Below are 22,697 nucleotides of genomic sequence, written 5' to 3'. Positions count from 1 at the left end.
TTTCATGCAGGGTTGCCAATAAAGTTTTGGGGTGACTGTTTACTTGCTGCTACTTACTTGATAAACTTGATGCCTACTGCTATTTTGGGTTGGAAGACTCCTTTTGAGTGGTTGATGAATAAGCCTCCAGATTATGCTCATCTTCGGATTATTGGGTGTTTATGCTATGCTGCTTGTAAATCTGCTGATAAATTTGCAACTCGAGCTAAGAAGTGTGTTTTGCTTGGGTACCCTTATGGTCAAAAGGGGTACAAACTTTATGATCTCACTGATCACAAAGTAATTTTGAGTAGGGATGTCATTTTTTGTGAGGATGTTTTTCCTTTTAAGAATGGCTTTGATTCTCCTACTATTCTGCGATCTGATTCAGATTGTTCTGATAATCCTCTGGTGAATCCTGCTGTTGCTCCACCTGATATTCCACATTTTCATGTTCCGCATATCAATCCTTCCCCTATTAATACTTCTGAAAGTTCTCATACTTCTTCTACTGATTCTATTTCTGATCCACATAATATAGAAACTGTTCCAGTTTCTAGTTCTTCTGATTCTTCAGTGAATACTCCTGTTCCTGTTCCTGTCAGGAAGTCTACTAGGCCTAGTAAATTGCCTAGTAAGTTTCAAGGATTTGAACTTTCCAAAGCAATTATTCCTGCTCCTGCTGATTCTTCTCAATCTTCTAGTTTCAATGTGTATACTTGTCCTGAGTTGTCTCATTATTCTTCTGATCATCTTGCTTCTCTTGCAAATGTTCTTTCTTCTGTTGAGCCTGCTTCTTACAATCAGGCAAAACATGATCCTCGATGGGTAGAGGCAATGGACAATGAGTTAGATGCTTTGGAAAGAAATGCTACTTGGGAAATTGTAGATTTGCCTCTTGGTGTGAAACCCATTGGTTGTAAATGGGTTTATAAAACCAAGTTTAATCCCGATGGTACTATTGAAAGGTGCAAAGGGAGATTAGTTGCTAGAGGTGATAAACAGGTCAAGGGAAAAGATTTTAAACATACTTTCAGCCCAGTTGCCAAGTTTACAACTGTGAGGTTGATAATTGCTCTTGCCGCTGCTTGTAATCTAGAACTGCATCAGCTGGACATAAATAACGCTTTTCTTCATGGTTATGTTGATGAAGATCTGTATATGTTGCCTCCTCCAGGTTACAATAAGGCTAAGCCTGGTCAAGTGTTAAAATTGAGAAGATCTCTATATGGGTTGAGACAAGCTTCAAGGCAGTGGAATTTTGAGTTAACCAAATTTTTGATCAGTCTTGGTTTTACTCAGTCTAAATATGACTATTCTATGTTTGTCTCTTTTGCTGGATCAGAATTTATGGTGGTCGTGGCTTATGTAGATGACCTTCTTATTGCTGGTACTTCTTTGTCTTCTATTCAACAACTGAAAGACAAATTACATTTGAAGTTCACTATTAAAGACCTTGGTCCTCTTAAATACTTTTTGGGTATTGAGGTGACTAGGGATGCAGCTGGGATTCTTCTAAATCAGAGGAAATATGTTCTTGATTTATTGGAGAATACTTCTATGATGGATTGTAAGTCAGCTGATTTTCCTCTTCCTAAGGGTCTTAAGCTACATAAAACTGGTGGTGACAGACTTCAGGATCCTGAAGTCTATAGAAGAATAATTGGCAAACTTCTATACTTGAACATGACCAGACCTGATATTTCATATGCTGTACAGCATCTTAGTCAGTTTCTTCAAGATCCCAGGATTCCACATTTTCAGGCTGCTCAGCATGTTCTAAGGTATCTTAAGGGTACTATGCATCATGGCCTATTCTATTCAGCTAATAATGCTTTGAATCTTTTTGGTTATTGTGATGCTGATTGGGGTACATGTGCCTATTCAGCTAGATCCTTGACTGGTTTTTGTGTGTTCCTTGGTTCTTCTCTTATTTCTTGGAAAACCAAGAAACAAAAAGTGGTATCTAAGAGTTCCACAGAGTCTGAATATCGCAGCATGAGTCACACAACTAGTGAATTGGAGTGGATTGCAAATATGCTTTCTGATTTACATGTTAAGCCTCCTCTGCCAATTCCTCTGTATTGTGACAATATTTCAGCGCAATACATTGCTGAAAATCCTTGTATGCATGAAAGGACTAAGCACTTCAAGATTGATGCTCACTATGTTAGAGAAAACGTTGAATCTGGTTTTATAACTACTCAGCATGTAAGCTCCCAGAATCAACTAGCTGATTTGTTCACTAAACCTCTTGGTGCTGATCAGCACAGAAGTTTATCTCTCAAGCTTGGACTAGTTGTTCCTGATCCTCCACCTATTCCAGCTTGAGGGGGGGATGATAATATATGGGGTTGTTAGAATAACAACCCACTTGTAACTGATTATTCCAGCTGGCAAAGTTGGTTGTTAGAAGATTCTCTGTATATAAGCTTCTCCTCCCTTGTAATTAAGACTCTGACTTAATACTTCAATACACAAATTAATTTCCGATTTCTCTCTCTATATTTCATATTTTCTCTCTCTAGTTCATCTGATTCTAGGTTAACAGAATCAGCTTCATACAGATCCCTTGAAATCGAGATGCCAGGAAAACTCTAACCACCTAAACTATCCCTCATAGATAAGTTATCATCTAACTCTTTACAAGCTACCGATTGATGATATTTGTGTTGGTCAAATAATAAGACTTCTATAGAGAGATCGATAAAACTAAAATGTATGAGTATGATCATAAGATCATGGTAGAACAAATTTACATAATACTTTTGTAAAAAATATTCAGTATGTATTGTAACATATTCCTATGTATGTACTAGTATGTGAAATGAGTTTTTTTTTTTTTTTTTTTTTTTTTGACACAGAAATGAGTTTAGGCAGGATTCTACATCTATTAATGCTGTTTAGGTAAAACTTTCCAATTTGAAGTATATTAACAACATGCAACATTGCTGATCTACCTTACCGAAAGGAAGTAGGAAAATTAGGACGACGACAAAGTCAAAGACCTTAAACACAAACTTTTTAGTTTTTTTTGAATAAACCTTGAAACAAACATCATCACGCAATTTTTTTTATTGATTAGCTAGCTAATCATGCCGAAAATTAATTTATCTATATATAATACTACTAGATGAAGCCTGTGCGATGCACGGGTCGATTTATTATATTTTTTTTAAAAAAATATTTTTTTCAATATTTTATGTGATTACATTTGTTATTTTACTAGTTGTACGTAATATATCATTTTCTCCGTATTTGTTTTAAAATATTAGATAAAATTTCTAATCTCAAAAGATAATATTTCGTATTTAATTAATGTAACCATTAAAATCTCATTGGTCAATTATGATTATGTGGCACTTGAATTATAATCCTATTGTAGCGTTTTATTTATTGGATATAACTAATAAATAATCCTACGTGGCATGTTAACTAATCGTGGCATAATCCTATTGTAGCGTTTTAAAAATATTAATCCTATGTGGCGCTCTAATAATTTTTTAAAAATAAAAATCCTACGTGGCGCTCTAAAATCTAGGGAAAAAACTCTCCTTTATATATATATATATATATATATATATATATATATATATATATATATATATATATATATATATATATATATATATATATAAACTGATAAATCATGCGTTTTGAAAAAAATACTTCCTCCGTTATTTATTTTATTGCACCATTAGGACTTTTACACTATTCACTTACTTTTCTTTGACCATCATTTGAGATTTATTCATCAGGAAAAATATAATCATGTGAGATCTAGTTAGATTTGTCTCGAAATCTTCGTTTCAAATATCAAATTTTTATAATTTTTACAAAAATATAATTATAGATAATAATAGCTAAAGTAATGCATTGACAAGCGTCGAATCACTCATGGTGCAATAAAAAAAGAACGAGAAAGTATATACGGAGTAACAATTAATTTGGAACGTAGGGACTACGGAGCAGTAATTGAACGAAAAATGAAGACCGATGCTTTCAGTAATGCCAAGGATTAACACTAGTCAACAATCAACAATACAATACTCCCATTTTGACTGAAAAGTCAACAAAATAGTACTGTGTCAAATTTAGAAATTAATTGCGGTGACCTAAGCTTAAGCCATACTTGGACTACTGGCTTCAATACAAAAAGATTTATGAGATCAGTTATTGAATTAAGTGTACCAAAAAAAAAAAAAAAAATTAAAAATAGATATTAAAATATTCATGGATTTAGGTAAACATGGCCCTTAAAGTCCTTAGTTGAGAATTTCTCAAATTGGTAATTTGGCACAAAGGAAGAGAGGTATAAAGTACTCCAACCATATTATTAAACTTTAACAAAAAAAATTGTATTTGATAAGTATAATACTTAAAAAAAAACGAAGGAAATACATGAATAAAAATAAATTTCAAACTTCTTATGACTAAATTAAAGTATCAGAATATTGTGAGACTTTGATACCTATTCAAAGTATGGTTTGTTTTATTAGCTCGACTCAATCAATTAGATTATGGACAATAACATAATGACTATAAATCTATAGCCCATCACGTCGTTATTTATTAATTCTTACTCTTATTAGTGTGTATTAATGTGTGTCGTGTGAACAATGTCGATTTAGGTCAAATTAATAAGTGATCCACATGATATCTTAATACTCTTGATTTTCTACAAATTTCTGAATAGTCAAAAAATCTTGATCTACCAAAACGGCTACTGACGTCAAGAATTGGCCGTTCTAATATCATAAAGGTCTTGTTGGAAAAATATGGACAACACACAAAATTAATGATTAATGAATATTCAATCTAGCTGTTAAAAATAATAATAAAAAAAAATTAATTAAAGTATGTTTAAGATAAGATTCAACGCATAATTTTATTCCTCTATATAATATCTACGTAGTAGTCCAGTATGTTGCCAGGATGGCAGAGATCTAGAAGATTAATCAATGGCTAATTTATTTAATTATTTTTTTAATGTTAGTTAATGGCTAATTAGCATCAAGATAATTGGAAGTTATAATAATGGAAAGGTAGCTTTTCTATCATTATATTATTCATAATACACTCATGTTTAGAACTTTAATTCCATTAAAAATGTACCTTCTAAATTAAATCATAAAATTGGTGTTTTTGTGACCTAGCTAGGACAAAAAGAAATTTTATTTAATGGCAAAAGAGCATGTAATGTTGATTGCTTAACAAATGATTTCTACCTTTGGGTATTAAATTACTTTTATGCTATTAGATATTTTAACTACTTTAGAGTATTAAACTACTTTTAGCCTTTCAGATATTTATAAATTTTAACTACCTTAGCCTACTGAACAACTAACATAAGACCCAATTCTCCTTAAAAATAAATTAATACAGGAAACAAGGAAAAAATTATTCTAATAATCTCATCTTTGGCCGATACGCGGATAATAATCCTACCTATCGATTATAATATGCAAGTAATTGTGGGAAAGGTGATTTACAGCTTATTTTTCACAGAATAAATAAATAAATAAATATATTCAATACATGAAGGAACAAATTTATACAGTCTACTTCCATCAAAAAATAAAAAAATTATTGAGTCTACCAAGACTGGAATAATATTCACAGTATGAAGGAATTGGCCCAATTGGGCATGAACAAATTGACAACTTTAATCCCACATCGCTACACTAATCATGTGAACATTTAAGTCTTTTATACAATGGGTGTATAATATACAACAATCTTGGTAACTCGCTCACTCCTTTGCAAAGTCGACTTTTATACGATTAAATGCGTGTTGTATACATTATACAATACACCTATTGTATAATGTATACAGGTTAATGCCTAAAATTTCATGAACATCACCAAAAGGATGTTCAAATTTTCTTCAGAAGTTAAGAAGCCAACATTTTCTCAATGGCAGCCACGTAGAATTCCTTTGGCATGGTGCCGATGACACTATCGTGTTTCTTTCCATTTTTGAACAGAAGAACCACTGGAACAGCTTTAATATCATGTTCTTCTGCAATTTCCAAATCATTGTCCGTGTTGAGTATGAAGCAATCGAGTCTCCCCTTGTATTCCACAGCAATTTCATCGATAACTCGGTGAACCATCTGACAGGGCCCGCACCAACTTGCGTAGAACTCAACAAGAACTGGAGATTCATTTTTCAAAACTAGTTTGTCCCATGACTTCTGTGTTACTGTTGTAGCTGCACCACATACATTCGAATGAACAAACATGAAATGTCAACCACATCAGTGTATGCAACAAGTCTAGGGTTGGCATGAGCTTCACAGCATACAACGCAGCAAACCATTGGAAGCAAATGTGCAAAGAAACAATTCAGCATGGCGAACCATGAAATTGTCCACTAAATGCCTACCATTCTACCAATTTATGTCGGTCAATTTTAAATCGAGTTCAGCAGAAATATTACTATATTTTAAATCTTAACACTTGCTGACAAACCTTAGCCTACTTACAGTGAAGTAGAGATAAACTCATGAGAATGAAGCTCTCAAACAAGGTCTAACAGATGAAGCCAGTCAAAGAGGTTTTATTTACATAGCACATCCAGTTAATCTTTAGTTGGAATAATGTGCCAAAAGCAGCATTTATGTTAATCTGTGCATGTACTTTCAGTCGATTACTCAGAAAACTCACTTGAGTCCAAATGTGGTAGGAACTTCTTGAGGCTTCATCTTCAAAAATGGGTCGTTAAATTCAGATACCTATTAACTCCATTCAAGAAAAAAGCTTTTTGGCTAAGCCAGCATTCAACTTGGGGTTAAACTAGGTTACATTTGGGGTTTGTGGACAGCTAGCTTAGTATGGAAACAAATTGATTTCGGGTCAGCTCAATTTCGAGTCACACCAACACCAAGCTATTCAGTTTCATAAATGGGTCAGGTCAGTTTTGCCAGGCCCCTATATCACTTTCTGCTTTGGTGTTGAAATTTTTAAGCATCAATCAATCCATTAAATTCTACATAATCTTGCTCTGCATGCCTAGAGGCAAACTGCTCAGCAAGAACAAACAATTGTGAATTGTTGCCCATGGCTCCTAGGCTAAGAGGCACCTAAGAACTAAGATTGACATATGTTGAGATAAGACTACAGCAGGTATCCTAATTCTACCAAGGTCCAAAGACTACAAACACCGGTTGACAGCATTGAACTCTATAAAGTCAGAAGCACAGACGATACTAAGACCTTATAGCTTTCCTTTAAATTAAGGGTGTGACAAATATAAATATACTGTGAACAAATGAACAAAAATTCATCGGTTTCCAAATATTGCACTCAGCTCAGATAAGCCTAATATGTTACTGCAAGCCCAATGTAATATTCCAAGCATCCCAGATAAATGTCCTTAGTCCTCAGCTGCCTAATTTTTTGGTCCAAGTTTTAACCATTGATTTGCTATATACAACATATGTTGTATTAATAACATTAACTCTGAATAATGACACGTTTAAAGATAAAATTACAGCAATGGGCCAATGGCCAACTGTGATCTTTAAACTCCACAAAAAGACAACAAAGGCATCCAAGTGGGGTGCAGGGAGTAGCTAAAAGCTTTAACTTGTAGTCGAATTAAGGATGATATAGGAAAACATAGCAGTAGATGAGAGATATATGGAATAAGTACTTACTCTTGGGGTGGCGGGCACAGACTACTGGAGGACGTCGTGTAGCTCTGAGAGGCCCTATGTGATTTCGCTGGTGATTTCGACGGTGTAGAGAGAGGAAAGACAAGGCTGGCAGGAGACACGCTCCCTGACTTTCATGTGCGATTGGAAACCTGCTCTTTTGTAGCTGGATACCTTTGCAGGAATCTGAATATGGCATAAAGGCTATAGAGGCTGCTGATGCCATTTAGAAAAAGCTGATCAATCCTGAAAAATACGGTTAATTGTTATTCCAGATTAAAGTCTGCAATAGTATCAAAAAACGAAACGACAAAAATAGCACAAATCATAGATCAAACCTTACTTATGACTATATGAGGCATCAATTTTAAACTTGCCAAAAAAAGTTACACTAGATCACAGTAAAAATAATTGACACAGATATTATCAAATAATCCAAGAATTCTTTTTAACCTGAAAATCCAAAATTTTCTTCTATAGTTCTGACTCTGAGCTTTAAGTCATCAAAATTGTATTTGTATTTCTAAAGCTCATCAGCCTCATTATCAACATACTCGAATCCAAGTATTAGTCTAGGAAACATAATTAGGTTTTTCCCAGGTCACAAAAACCAACCTAGTTTTCAAACATATATAGACCATTCATCACTTCTTTGTTGCACATTTGCACTAATAAATGATGTATTCCAGTAACAGCTTCAACAATGCAGACATACAAGCTACTGCCCCACGCCTTTTTATTCAAAGTTCATGACTAGTTCCCACTTCCCAGACATCGAAGCCTTCCGTATCACTTTGGGATCAACGACACACTCATACAACTTATTTGGTCCCAAACTCCCATCCCAATAACCAAATGTCCAAATTTCCTTCAAACTCCTACCACAGAAACAGGGTTTTATTCACTCACACCCCTAATTTCAAAGTTGATTCCTAACTATTCAAGGCTCTATGGAAGTTTTACTGACTATCAAGCTCAAGAGCAAGGTGCCTAGTACTAAGTTAACTACACATCTTTGCACACACACACACACACACACACACACACAAAAAAAAAAAAAAAAAAAAAAAAAAAAAAAAAAAAAAATCACCATAGCTTCATCCTTTGAGGATATCCAGTGAATTAAAATCATTTGTGACCCTATGTTTCCAAGAGTCCTTAACCATCCTTTATTTTTCCATTAATGTTCAGCAACTATATCCCTTTAATTTCCTCACTGCTTTCAGATTCAGATTGTTCTTTATGAATGGTTTTTCAATCCACATTATATCCTGAAGTGTTTTTAGAAAATTACTTAAAGCACTGGATCTAAACAAAAGCCTCATACACTAATGCTAGAATATACATCCAATGACAAGAAGATTTGCAATCATAACTTCAAACCTTCCCGTAAAAGTCATAATTCCCTCACTAATAATATCATTGATAAGTACACATACCTAGAATGAGGAAATGAGCACATTGAGCCAAATGTTCAACATAAATTAACCATATATGCAGCTCTTCCTGCTACCCCAGATAAACACCCATAGAGGTATCTTCCTCCTTTAGATAAATAAGCGTAATGGCTTCAAATAATCCTATAGAACCATTTACCTCAAGAAACCCCTCAGAATTACCCCCACCCTTCCCCCAAAGGCCCCCATAAATACACTTGCACATTCAAAATAACAAGAACCACATCACAACCCCGACTGACTCAATCAAACATAACTTGTGGAGGTGATCCACAACGACAAGAAAAAGACCAACCATCCATTCTAGTATCTTCAGGGATTTCATGGGCAATCAGTTCACCCCAAATACATTGCTCCTAATCAGGGCCATGAACCATAATCTAAGTAATATTGCTACTCAATCTCTTAAACAGGCAACAATGTTTAAAAAATCTTCAAAAAATCTAAACACCCATTCTAATCTTCAGACCAATGCCAATAATTGATCTGAAATTCCCTACATTTTACACAGAGTCGCGATTCACGACTCGTTTCTATACAACTAGATCTTGAGGATCTTAAGGCAAACAACACATAATTAACTTCAATTGATCAGCTAAATTAGCTATCTCAGTTTTGTCAATCACCCATTTTCTCTAACCTCCAGGTTCAATAATTAACCAGTAATTCCAAATATCCAAGATCAAGAAATCTTAAAATGAGTATAAAATGAAATCAACCACTTCAAAATTTCCACTCTTTTCTCCAAATCAACGAGTAAAATAAGAAAAATCCAGAATTTACTGCTATATATGAACAATTCCAAGATCAAACCCAACAAATCACCTAAATTCTAAAAAAACAAACCAATCACACAACGTATTAGTCAAGAAATTTGCACAAAATCTTAATCAACAACCCTAAACTTCATCAAAATTTTGAAATAAGAGTTCATTATATACATGCATAATTAATCACGAAAAATGGTATGACAGCACACTAAATTAACGATTAAACGTGGATCATAAGTAATCAACAGAAGAAAATAATAACTTACCGTTGATGCTGCAGACAACTGGAGTTTGGTGTTGCTGGTGACTGATAATTTGTCTTTAAAAAAAAAAATTGATTTTGCATTAATCAGTAATACTGTAATTCAGTACAGGGTAAATACAAGTTTCTCAAAGGGTTAGATTTGTCTTTTCAGCCAATAAAATGAAAAATAATATATTTTCTCTATTTTCTCATTTACCAATTGGTGCAGTAGTGATTAAAACTGTAAGTAGGGACTAGTGGACTACCGGACTAGGAGGGGTCACGTGTTCGTAACAATTATCGGGAGGGAACTGAAACCTAATCTCAAAACTGATTTCGAATTCGAATTAACTTAAAGGGGGTGTTTGGCAAGTGGGAATTGAGGGTGGGATTGTGAATTTTAATCCCAATTGAGAAAATAAGCCATGTTTGTTTGGTGGAATGAGAATAAAATGGGGTTTGGGAATGGGATTATTTAGGGGTGAATTCCCACCATTTTATTAGAGCAACTCCAATGGTTGTAGCTAGGGACTTGCTTGCAATTTCAATAATTCCCTAGCTACTAGCTTGACCATTGGAGCTAGAAAATTCAATTAGCTTGGCCAAGCAAATTAGCTTTGCCAAGCTAATTTGCTTGAGAATTAAACTTTCCAAAATAAAATGTTCATTGCACCAATTAAGCTATTTCCATGTATTTTTTATCCAACACCTACTACTAAGCTAATAGCTAGCCATTGGAGCAAAAAGTAGCTAAAATGATAATTAGCTTAAAAACTTATGTGGCATGGCAAGCTAATTGTCAAATTAGCTTGTCATTGGAGTTGCTCTTACCTAGAGAGGGTAGGTAATAAATGGATGGAAATGAGAATTGGGGAAAAATGACATTTATGCCATTAATGAAAGAATGAAATAATAATTTAAGTAAGGGTATTTTGGTAAAATTGTTATTTATTCTCTATATATTCCCACCCACCATCCAAACAAGGTATTGACATATTTTCATTTATTCCCATCAATTAATTCTTAATCTCATTCCCACCTTTTAATCCCCAAACTTCCATTCCCACAATCCAAACGCCCCGAAAGGGTAAACTGGGTTGGAAAAAAATAATCAAATAAATTATCTGTTTAATATAACCGGGTTGTAAAAGACACTAAAGAGTACTCCATTGTTAATAGAAGGGGGAAGAAGAGATGAAGAAATCAAAGACAATGCCAGTTATAATCGGAGGGATGGTGTTTGATATTCATGCTACTGCTTCAATTCCTGCTACTGCCAAAACTACCACACCTGGCAAGGTTTGTTGTTGTTGTTGTTGTTTTTTTATTTATTTATTTATTTATTTATTTATTATTATTATTATTTAAATTCTAATTATGGAATTGGGTTTTGAAATTTCATTTTTTCTGAATTGTATAATGTGTGAATTTTTTCTAATTATTATAAAAATAAGTTAGTTTTGTCAGAAATTTGTGATAATTGCTTGAGTTGCCACAATTTTCAGGCTTTAATTTTGGTGGGGTTGGGATGATTTATTGGGTAATGAAGTATAATGATTATAAATCTCTTGTTTATCTTTTCCAGTTTTGGATGATTTAGGTGATATATATTTGGAACGAATATTAGTTTTTACAATTCATAAATCATGCTTTAAGCTGATGAGTTTGCTGATTCTTAAAACTAATTGATTGTATGAATTGTGAAAGCTGAACTTCACTGCAAAGGCTGGATTGTATTAATTGTTAGTAATTAATTTTTTGTTTATAATATGGACTATCAAGAATGAGCACTTTGAGTAGCTGAATTGTGAATAAGAAAGACTGTTGTCGATTCGTAGTCGAATTCAACTGCCTTAATATGTATCTTGTTAGTAAGAGGAATTATTAGTGTTTTTGAAATTGGTTGAACTGAAGTGAATGAAAGGCGAGTTCTTAAGTATATTTTAAATTATGTGCAGATTGAATTTATGCTTGGAGGTGTAGCAAGAAATATTGCCGAGTGCCTGCTAAAGCTCGGAACAGAATCGTTCATGATCAGTGCTCTGGGATGTGACCTGGCAGGTGCTTTTTCTATTTGTATGATGTTGCAACTTGATGATTTCAATTGTGCTATAATCTGATGGCATTTCTTGCATTATGCTAAATGACTGTATGCAGTTGGTTGTGTTTTTTTTAACAACAGAGGCCAAGTTTCTACAAAATTTTGGCTCTACCAAATCTCAAATTGACCATATATGCTGTCTAATTATCTTTAAAGAGCACAAAATTTAGTACTTAGTTCCAATGGCACTTCTGCTTGTCAAAAAGCTAGATTATAGCTTGTTAGTGTGTTAATGGGTCATGATTTATCATATTAATTAATCAAGTTCTTATAGAATCTAATATGTCAGATTATGCCAAAAATGACATTGTTTATTTGCTAAACAGGAGACTTGTTGTTGGAACAATGGAGATCTGCAGGGTTACCGACGGAAGGTAAGATTCTAAGCATCAAATATGTACCTTATCATAGTATTAGAGATTTAGAGATGCTACTAGTGCCTTTCATAGTCTCATGAGGCTGTTGTCATGGGCAGGGTTTTGAAAAATAGCCTTTCTCTTGGCCCTTGTTTCGAAATTTGTTGGCTGAAATACTACTTTGCGACAAACAAGTAGCGGGCAATTCTTGCAATACATTTGAATTTTTTATTACATTAGAAAGTAGTGAAGCCACGTGGTATTCAACACTCTTCAGAAAATTATGTCTGCCTGTGTCACAGCCATTGGGCATAATCACTAATCTTCATCACCTATATAGAAGCATCCTTGGAAACCTAGGATGTATAGTTTTTTTTATTCCAACTTACTCCTTGACCCCTTGTACTATGTATGATCTCATTGAATAGGTATACAACGAGGCCTGGACATTACAACTGCTTCTGTATGCAACATGTTTGACGTTAATGGAGATTTGACATCAGGTGTTGCTAGTGTTGAATCAATTGTGAGTGAGAGTATTCATCATTTGTACCTTGATATATGTATGTCCTGTTCTGACATGGCTTTGCTAAGTTACATTATTAACTATGCCCTTGAAGTACTCTATTTTCTATTTGGAACTTTGCTATATCAAGGGTCTTATGGGCTAAAGCGTCTTAACACATAAAATTCAGGAAAGGTGTGTTACTCCTCAGTGGATCCAGCAATTCAAGTCCATTGTACATTCTGCTCCCTTGATGATGGTTGATGCTAATTTGAACCCTGACGCTCTGGAGGCTTCTTGTAGAAGTAAGTCTACCTTTCTCCTTTGCATCATCTTATTTGAACTTATGGCAGGGTAGTGAGCTTCTAAATATTTTTTTTATTTTGGATTCTTGACTACTTAAGGTTAAGGCAGTGTACATCCTCACCTCCCGACCCTTCTTTAGCATGATTTATCCTCGATGGTTGTTTCAGCATCTTATTTACCTCAAGCTTATGTGAACTCTACATTTCAGTGGCTGCTGATTTTGATGTTCCAGTATGGTTTGAGCCTGTTTCAGTTGCAAAATCCAAAAGAGTTGCTGCGATTGCTAACTATGTGAGTATAAAATATCTTTTGTCTAATACAGTTAGTTGACATTGAATAGGACGCTGTATGATATGGAATTTAAACCAGATACAAATATACTGCTTGATTAAAATAGTGGTGGACATCAAAACTCTAGATCTTAGTCGTCTAACTTTGAAATGATGCTTCTTAAATCAATATGCTACTGAAACAAGATGTGGTCACTAATTAAAGGATCTTATAATTTCTGTCATGCTACCCTCTGCCAAGGAATGTCTTTTTCTTATATTGCTTCTTCAATGCCGACTTTATCAATTGGGACTAAGGATTTGTTGTTGTTGTTTTTTGTTTCTTCAATGTTGGCAATAATTGTGTGTATTCTTTGATTATAACCAGAATTTTGTCCCATGGTAATCAGTTGTCCTACAAATTACATACGTTCATGTTCTAGTACCTTGATTTGAACAGGTTTATCCTTTTTACAGATTACTTTTGCTTCTCCCAATGAGCATGAACTAGTTGCAATGGCAAATTCTTTGTCTAACGAAAATCGATTTAGCCCTATCCAGAGGGATCAAAACAAGACTTCCGTAGAGTCCTTGTTCAAGGAGCTAAAACCTGCAATTATAGTTTTGCTGCAAAAAGGTATCAAGTATGTGCTAGTGACGCTTGGACCTGATGGTGCATTCCTATGTTCTGGAAGTGGGCCTTCAGGTTTAAGAGAATGCTTGAAGAGCACAAAAATTTTTAATGGAAAGAGAGAAATATTTGATATGGTGAACAGTAGATGCTCTACACATCAATACTTTTGGTCTACGCCTTATAAAGGAGGTTCTCGGCTATTTGCAATGCATTTTCCTGCACTTCCTGCAACAGTTGGGAGAGTTAGTGGTGCTGGAGATTGTTTAGTTGGTGGGGTGCTTGCATCATTATGTGCAGGTTTGGATGTCATGCAGAGTGTAGCTGTTGGTGTTGCTGCTGCTAAGGTAGCCATTGAAGTGAAAGCCAATGTGCCCGATATCTACAATTTAACAGCAGTTGCAGGTACGAGCCACTGACGAACTAACCTGTCCATCTAACTCCCACCACCCTGAACTCAATTTTTCTGTTTTGTAGAGTGACATATAGAGGAAGTCTGGGGGTCCCTCTGACCACTTCTTTCTTTTTTTTACTCACCAATTTTAGATTTGTCAAACATGAAGTCAGAAATATATAAAGATAAACAGAATTTTTTGCAACTTTTCTCTTAGATCGTAGAAATTTTGGTTTAAGACTTTTTCTTCTTTTCCCTAGTTCCTCTTTCTAAGATGGCTGGGGTTCTCTGTTCTCATGTTATATTTGACCTTTGTTTATTAATCTTGCTCTCGGCATTAATGTTTTTAATAACTAGGTTACATTCTGATTTTGTCTTTCAAGCTTGTTCTGAACATTAAATATGAAACTTATTAACTTATTACAATGGCTTTTTGTGTGGGCTAAAATTTTCTGATTTTATGAGGAATGTATTATCTTTTTATCAGTAGTCATACGATCACAGTTTCAAATGAATAGTCTTACATGACCAAATTAACTAAACACAAGTTCTCGTGTAATCTTGCATCTTGAAGTTTTTGTGGAAAATTATAAATGATGATCTTACACTGATTTTTTCTATTTTTCTGTTGCCTTAATTATTATTGTGCCTTTGTGAAAACGTTGATGCATATCTCTGTAACTGGTGTATATCTGCTAATACAGATGATGCAGGTGCAGTATACAAAGCTGCTAAAGTTGTGTTCCAGGAATCGATGCTGTGAAACTCTCAGAGATGAGTGATCCATTGTTTAACGAGTTCCAACAGATTTGAGATAGAAAATTTCAATGTTGCAAGCCACTTAAGTCTTTTGGCATGAGATCAGGGCATGGATTTGGTAAAACCTCCATGCAGGTAGGTACTAGGGCTGGGAAAGGTTTGGTTAATGTACATGAGATTTTGATACATTAGGATTATGAGTTATGACAATTTTACTGGGCTAATTTAAGTGGTCTGTTAATTTGGGACGGCCTTAGATGTGGCCTATTGTTTAGGTCCGAAGGGAGTGTGATATACTGTTGCTTTTCTTCCTTTCCCCATTCGCTTAAGCTTGTAATTACAGTGTAACTGTGTAAGGTAACCGGGAGAAAAATTCATAAGCGGTTTACAAAACTTGCAATCTAATCAATGTACTTCTATTTTTGATGGAATCTTGCCTTGTAATATAGCATGGCACAACTTTGTCAGAATTGTCACCCAATTCATCATTGGGAATGCCTGGTAGTCTGAGACTTCTCAAAGCCTCAAAGGTCATGCTATATTGATGTTGATATTGTATGCTTCGTGTTATGATGGTTTAAATTTTCTACTATCGCTGATCATCATTTAATTCCAAAAAAAACCGAAGCTAAAAAGAAGAGTTGCATACATCATTATATATTCTCATACGGGCAAATTATTATCTACCTATTAAATTTTGAAGTATGTACTTCCAAAGCACAAATCAACAAATTTTACCCTTGTCTTTCTCCTTAGATTCCGTGATATTTTGAAAATTTGTAAAAAAAAAAAAGTGCATCTAAATGACCTCTCAATTCCCTTAAATAAATGACCTCTCAATTAAAAAGAATACAAATACCGCATAGTACCCTCTTTACGTGTATTCAATAATACAAAGTGTATATGTATCATGTATGTACATACTTTTACAACTTTTCATGCTTCCCCTCCCTAAAAATTATAATTTCCAATTAAAAGTGATCCCTGATACTCTTAAACCTAATTGATAATCATTGTCTACTACAATAATTCAAAAACTTTATGAATATGATAACTATCTACTTCGTATCTTGTAAACACTTTTTTATACCCGGCAATCACACGTTAACATAATAAACATTTTTCATACTTAGGTCTGTTCTGATTGATTGAACTGAGCTGAACTAAACAAAATATTTTATGTGAGAAGGAAATTAAGAACTGACTGAACCGCAAATAATTTAAAGAGAACAGGCCCTTAATCAGTCACAACACTTATTTGAATTCTCGCTAATTACGAAATATGAATACGCTCAATTTTCACTAGAATACTTTTTTTTTTTTAAAGAATTTTCACTAGAATACTTTGAGGGTAGGAAACCTCTTTTTTTTTTTTTTTTTTTTTTTTTTTTTTTTTTTTTTTGAGTACTCATTAAACACGTACTTGTACAAGTTTAGAGTTTTAGTTAGTTTTAGACAGCCTAAAAGTAAGATGCTACTCATAAATAATCATCCTAAGTTTTTTTTTAATTTTAATTTTTTTTTTTAAAGAAAATCATCCTTAATTTTTGTTAAAACATACTGTAATAAAAAAAAATAAATAAAAATAAAAAAAAAACCTTTTTCTTCAGTCAAAATTAGAAGGAAGTGACAAACATAATTTTACAAGTTAAATCCCTACAATTCCTTCGTTAATTCCAAACAATTTTGATTTTTGAAGCATTTTCATCAATTCGATAATGGCGTTCCCTGGATCAGTCAACCCACTCGAGGTTTCTCTCTCTTCTTTATATCATTGTTGGCGATTTTTAATCTAGGGTTTCATATTTTTGTTAACTTTTTGGAAAATCATTCAGAAAAATGTATCATGATTTAGCATTGAAATTCTATAAATGGTTAATTGTAGGTTGGTTTGCGATTGCTACTCAGTCCAACTGGTTCGAATGTGGTTGTTCGAACTGCATGGTATGATATTATGTTATATGATTTCCCAGAATTTTGATCAATTTAATAAAGTTTGTAAATTTGTTATTTTTGTGAAATTTTTATATAATTAGTTTGGATTTGCATAAAATTTTGATTTCATTTTGTTGGGTTATGTTTATATTGCTGATTTCAGCTGTTCAGTGGGGGTGGTATTGCCTGTTTATACTACTTTTAAAGCAATTGAAAGGGAAGATCCTGAAGAACAACGAAAGTGTCTTATTTACTGGGCAGGTTAGCAATATTATATCTCTTGCTTATTGTTTTTTCATTTTTTTAAAAAATTTAATTTCAAGTGATGTTGTGTTTGGTAAGGAATTTTGGTTTCTATTGTTTACGACTTTGTTTTCCATTGTTTAGTTCGTATTATTGTTTAGTTTCATGTGATAATGTATTAGTTTTCGACCTTGTTTTCCATTATTTAGTTCATGTTATTGAAATTTAGAGTGGAAGCTAAGAACATCTCCGATAGTTATATAAACAATGTATACAACATGGGTTGCCATATTGTATTTTTAAACTACAATGCTTTCAAGCTACAAGCTTTTACAATAGTTGGCTATAAGGAATACCTTGTAGAGTTGTAGGTTGGCTTAACCCTTCCCGCTTATGGAGTGTTGCTTTTTTTTTTCATTTAATTTTTCCAAGCTTGTAGCTTTATTGAGTTACAACCACTTGTGGGCTAATGTTTGGTTCTCCAATGGTTGTGCTACTACTACCTTAACAAAAATTGCAATCAACTTTACACCAATCATTGCAATCTGGACAATTTATGTGTTAGTTGTAGCTACAAGTTTATTGTTGGAGAGGATATAAATTAACTTGCAAGCAAATTTAGCTCAATAAAGCTTCAAGCTATGGGGGAAAAAAAAAGGAATTGAAGGAATACATGCAAGCTTAATGGTGTTGTGGCCAGTCATTGGGAGTTCTTGTAGCTTGAAGGTTTGTAGTTTGAAAATTTGACGTGGCAAGCCAAAGTGCCAAACGACATCATTTTATAATATCTTCAATGGTGTAGTATGGGACTTGATTGCAAATGTGCAATTATCCGAAGTTTTAAGCTACTAACTTATTTGTTACAATTAAAATCATAAAGTAAATTACAGGACTCATTTTAGTAGCTTCAAACCTTTCGTGGCATGGCAAACATATTTGGCAATTAGAATTAGAGATATTCTTATAGCTCACCAGAAGTTGCTCTTTGTTCATTGCCAATGAGAAACTAATTGTCAATTTAGCTTGTCATGACACCTAGGATTTCAAATTATTTTTCTTTCTACTAGTTTGTATCCCAGTGATAAGCTACTAGCTTGCTTTTTAGATGAGTCCTACTTGTCAATGATGGTTGACCACCATGATTACTCTTTTTGCCAACTTTTTGTCAATAAATTAGCTTGCCCTAAACAAATTTCCAGTTTCAGCTCCAATGGCTAATAGCTTGGGACTTTTAAAAATTGCAGGCAAATTCCTAGGTTGCTCTCATAAGGCATGCGGAACATAAGTTTATTTAAAAATTAGTTTTTGGGAAGAGGCTTTTCCTTAATCAAATATCACATTGATGGTGTGATTTGTTTCTCTTGGTATTGGTGTATTGGTGTATTGGTTTATTGGACTGCCTTTTTATCATTTGTTTAGAAAATTTTGAAATTTTGAGCATTAATCAACCAATAACTTACTTCAAAATGTACCATGGGTGCTTCTGTTACCTGAATCTTCTTCCCTATCTCACTGTTGGTTAAGTCTCTGCTGGATTTAGCTCTTTGTTTTCCGACTATCATTCTTCAATACGTTGATTAGTACTAAATTAAATTATGGTCCTGTTTAATTTACATCTTGAATCTTAAAGCAATTTAGATGGCTGGATATGGTCAATGGCTCAATGTTGCAAGTTAATCATGTAGGTAAACTGGTCACCTAATTGTGATAACTGATAAGTGGACTGAGTCCTTGTTAGCTTCTTGTTACCCTCTTATGATAGTTTTGATTTGTGAAGCTGTTAAGGAGACTAATTTAATTGTATCTCACCTACAGTTGTATTGCAAGGATCTTTAACTTGCAGTTGTCTCTGTTACTCTTAAGTGAAACAAATAGTTGTGAACATGTGCGCTTGTCAACTTATCTTTTAAACAAAGATCGCTAAATAATTCTAGAAAATTGCTTGCTAAAAGGACAAATGATTGGAGCTATCATGGTTCATTTCTAGGGAATAATAATAAGCACTGCTGAGTTAGAAACATAAATTGACTTCAAAGAAACATGGTTATTTACCACGTGATTTATTCTACTCCTAATGTCAAGCTTGTAGGGGATTTAAACTCTTTGGCATTTTAATTCTAAGAAAATTGCTGATCACTTTTCTACTTTAGACTTTTGTAGCTTCCTTAGTTTGTCCCATTGTCTACAGCATTTTTTATCTTTATTTATTAACAACAGCTCTTCTGTATATGCAGCATATGGGTCATTTACTGTTGCTGAAATGATCACTGACAAGCTCGTCTATTGGTACCTTTCTTATCCTTTACTTGGTATTTCGTAACTATTAAGCTCTCAGCAGATTCCTCCTGATTAGATTTGCAAAGATCAAGAACTTCTCTCGTCCTTTTTTTTTTCTTCCCGTGCTTTCATGTGTCATGCTATCATTGTTGTTTTTTGTCTAATTTTTGTATATGAGATGTTGAAGAATGAAAGGATTTGGCAATTCTTGGAGTACTTGCATAGTTGCATTAAATATCTAATAAAGATTTCAGATATTCTTCAATCTCTTGCCAAAGTGGGTCCCATCTCCCCCAGAATTTAATATCATACTTGATCACAAAGATATGCTTGAGTGGAGTCATGCTCACTTGAAGGCCGGGCTAGTGTCTAGGGAGAGATAGAAAAATGGGATAAGAACACCCACTAGGCCACCACCATCACCACCACGCACAACACAATATAAGTATAAAAAAAAAAAGGGAGGAAATGAAAAGGTGAATCTCCCTTAGGTGATCTCTTGAAACACATGGATGATGTATAGTGTATAGTTCGTGATGAACTTCTAGTGTGTCAGTGTTGCAAGATGGTTTTATAATGATCCTTTTCTTATATCAATTTGTGATTTACAAAGTCAATTGGGGGGTTGGGATTGTATTTTTAATTGGGGAAAATGATTCAGAAATTTTTTATGATAAATAAGGTTTTTACCTTGATGCTTTTACACTGTGTTAATTATTTAGAAATTGATTTTCCCTCAACCTCAATATACATTGCAGAAGTAATTTTTTTACCCAACCAAATTACAATCCTTCAACCAAGCTGTCACCTTATTGGTGAAGAGAGCTTGAATACATATATATAGATTAGATGTGTTAGGTCATTTGGGTAGATTCTTTATGGTTTTTCATTATCTGCTGACTTTTGCCTTTTGCACTTCATTTGTATGTACAAGTATTCACTCTTACTTCTCAATTTAGATTTTTGAAAACTGAAAGTTCGTTGTCGCTTATTGTCAGGTTCCCCCTATACTACCATATGAAGTTTGCTTTTCTTGTTTGGCTTCAACTTCCATCAACCAATGTAAGCTTCATGTCATGGCATTTTACTTGCTTCACATGTGCGTATTCACTTTATTGAGGAAAGAAATATATATGTATTGCCTCAGTTTTAACAAACTTTTCCGTGCTCTAGGTTCCACCTCCAACCACCAAGCCAAGAGCTTGTTGGTGGTTGTGTGGACTGCAAGTAGATATTTTGAGGAAATGGGGTGGGGGTTGGTGGTGTCTATTAGGGCCAGTTGGATTTCACTCATTTAAGTGCTATGCAAGTTGTTCTTATTATCTGTTTTCTATGACAGGGAGCAACACAGCTGTACATGAACCACCTGCGTCCTTTTCTCTTGAGACATCAAGTTAAACTTGATCAAATTGTGGGACTTCTGTATGGTGAAATGGTAAGTTAATTTTATTAGACATAATACGTTCTTCTTTACAGCAAACAGAAACGGACTCATTTGGCTAGCTTACTACTTACCAAATGTTGAGTAACTGTTACTAACAAGTTTTATGGACTTGCAGGCTAAATTTGTATCCGTGCACCAAGCAGAACTCCAATTTTTAAAGAAAATCCTTGTCAACATTTTTGAACCAGGTGCGTGATTGGGCATTCTTCCTTTTATTTTCTAATATCCACTTCCATTGGGCATTATTAGACAGTACTACATATTTCATTTTATATTATAATAAGAACAATATTCAATTTATCAGTGCGTTACTGGTTTTCACTCTCTTCTACTTGAATTTTGTCTTTCCATTATGTGTTCTCCAAGTTAGTACTATGCATTTATCTTTTACCTTCTCACTCTCTTCTTTGGTTCTTGAGCAGTGAATCAGATTCTCAAAAGAACCCCACACCCTAATGGAGGCGGTGTTGCTGCAATTGAAGGTCCTGCTGAACGAGAACAAGAAGAGGATGTACCTTCAGAACATGAAACTTGAATTGTCTCAATGCAGTGAACAACTTTCTTTTATTTATTACTTTTTAAAATCTTCTGCTGCTGATTACGGAGTACTAAATAGAGAACGCAAAAATTAGGGAATTTTATCTGGTTTAGTTTCAAATCTAGTTTCCTGCTGTTCTGTAAATAGATGTATAGGAAGTATAGGTGTAGAGTGTGTTTGAATTAATTTTTTGTTACAGCTTATGAGAAACTGATTCTTCATACTAGATTACTAGTACTACTATCCCTGATTCTCTGCAAAACCGAAACTTGTTAATAAAGGAGCTACATGCTTTTACTCCTCTAATGGCCTGTTTGGTTGACAGTAATAAATGATGGTAATGAGGATGAATTAGAATAAGTATTAATGTCTAAGAAACATCAAAGTATATTTCCATGGTAGTGTTAGTTCACCTCAAATTATCCATTTTTCTTCACAAATTTTTGTGACTGTTTAGTACCATTTAGGAGTGATATAGAGTGATAACAGACATTCATGAAGAACACTAGTTTGGGATGAGATTGCATTATTATGGATATTTGGATGTCACTTTGCTTGTCAAACTAAACTAAATTTCATAATCATTGATGCTATTTATAACGGACTGCCAAATGGGTCGTAACGACTTAAACATACTTTTAAGTCCTATGGTTTCGAAAGTAAACGAGGATATTGTTTAAAATTGAGGTAGTTGGCTGAGCAGTAACAAAACGATGAAGCACAAAGCATCTTGATTCTTGAGTTCCCACAACCCTTAAACAAAGACTGATGATAGAGGAATTATATACTTCGTATAAAGAATTTGTTAAACAAATGTATTATTTAACCACT

At 33.9% G+C, this 22,697-nt stretch overlaps 2 protein-coding genes across 2 annotated transcripts; one reads left to right on the top strand and one right to left on the bottom strand.

Annotated features, from left to right (window-relative positions):
• Window positions 1-5,517: 5,517 nt before the first annotated feature.
• Window positions 5,518-10,250, bottom strand: LOC145620984 (thioredoxin M3, chloroplastic-like). Its single transcript, XM_081675723.1, has 3 exons — window positions 10,131-10,250; window positions 7,641-7,883; window positions 5,518-6,193 (listed from the first exon to the last, which is right to left on the bottom strand). Exons 2-3 carry the CDS (start codon window positions 7,861-7,863, stop codon window positions 5,874-5,876), a joined length of 543 nt encoding a protein of 180 aa, XP_081531849.1. The 5' UTR covers window positions 7,864-7,883; window positions 10,131-10,250; the 3' UTR covers window positions 5,518-5,873.
• A 1,042-nt stretch (window positions 10,251-11,292) lies between these two features.
• On the top strand, window positions 11,293-22,537 carry LOC145620036 (pseudouridine kinase-like). The gene is made up of 16 exons (XM_081674691.1): window positions 11,293-11,407; window positions 12,067-12,169; window positions 12,536-12,583; window positions 12,994-13,091; window positions 13,261-13,375; window positions 13,585-13,667; window positions 14,123-14,681; window positions 15,375-15,429; window positions 17,129-17,180; window positions 17,315-17,373; window positions 17,528-17,625; window positions 19,842-19,893; window positions 20,883-20,946; window positions 21,224-21,319; window positions 21,444-21,516; window positions 21,751-22,537. The coding sequence occupies exons 1-16, from the start codon at window positions 11,303-11,305 to the stop codon at window positions 21,861-21,863; spliced, it is 1,773 nt and encodes a 590-aa protein (XP_081530817.1). The 5' UTR covers window positions 11,293-11,302; the 3' UTR covers window positions 21,864-22,537.
• Window positions 22,538-22,697: the final 160 nt, after the last annotated feature.

This window comes from Chenopodium album, chromosome 27 (genome assembly GCF_948465745.1).
Source record: "Chenopodium album chromosome 27, dcCheAlbu1.1, whole genome shotgun sequence".
NCBI lineage: Eukaryota > Viridiplantae > Streptophyta > Magnoliopsida > Caryophyllales > Amaranthaceae > Chenopodium > Chenopodium album.
Note: the sequence above shows the minus strand (reverse complement) of the source record. Positions and strands in the feature narration are given on the sequence as shown.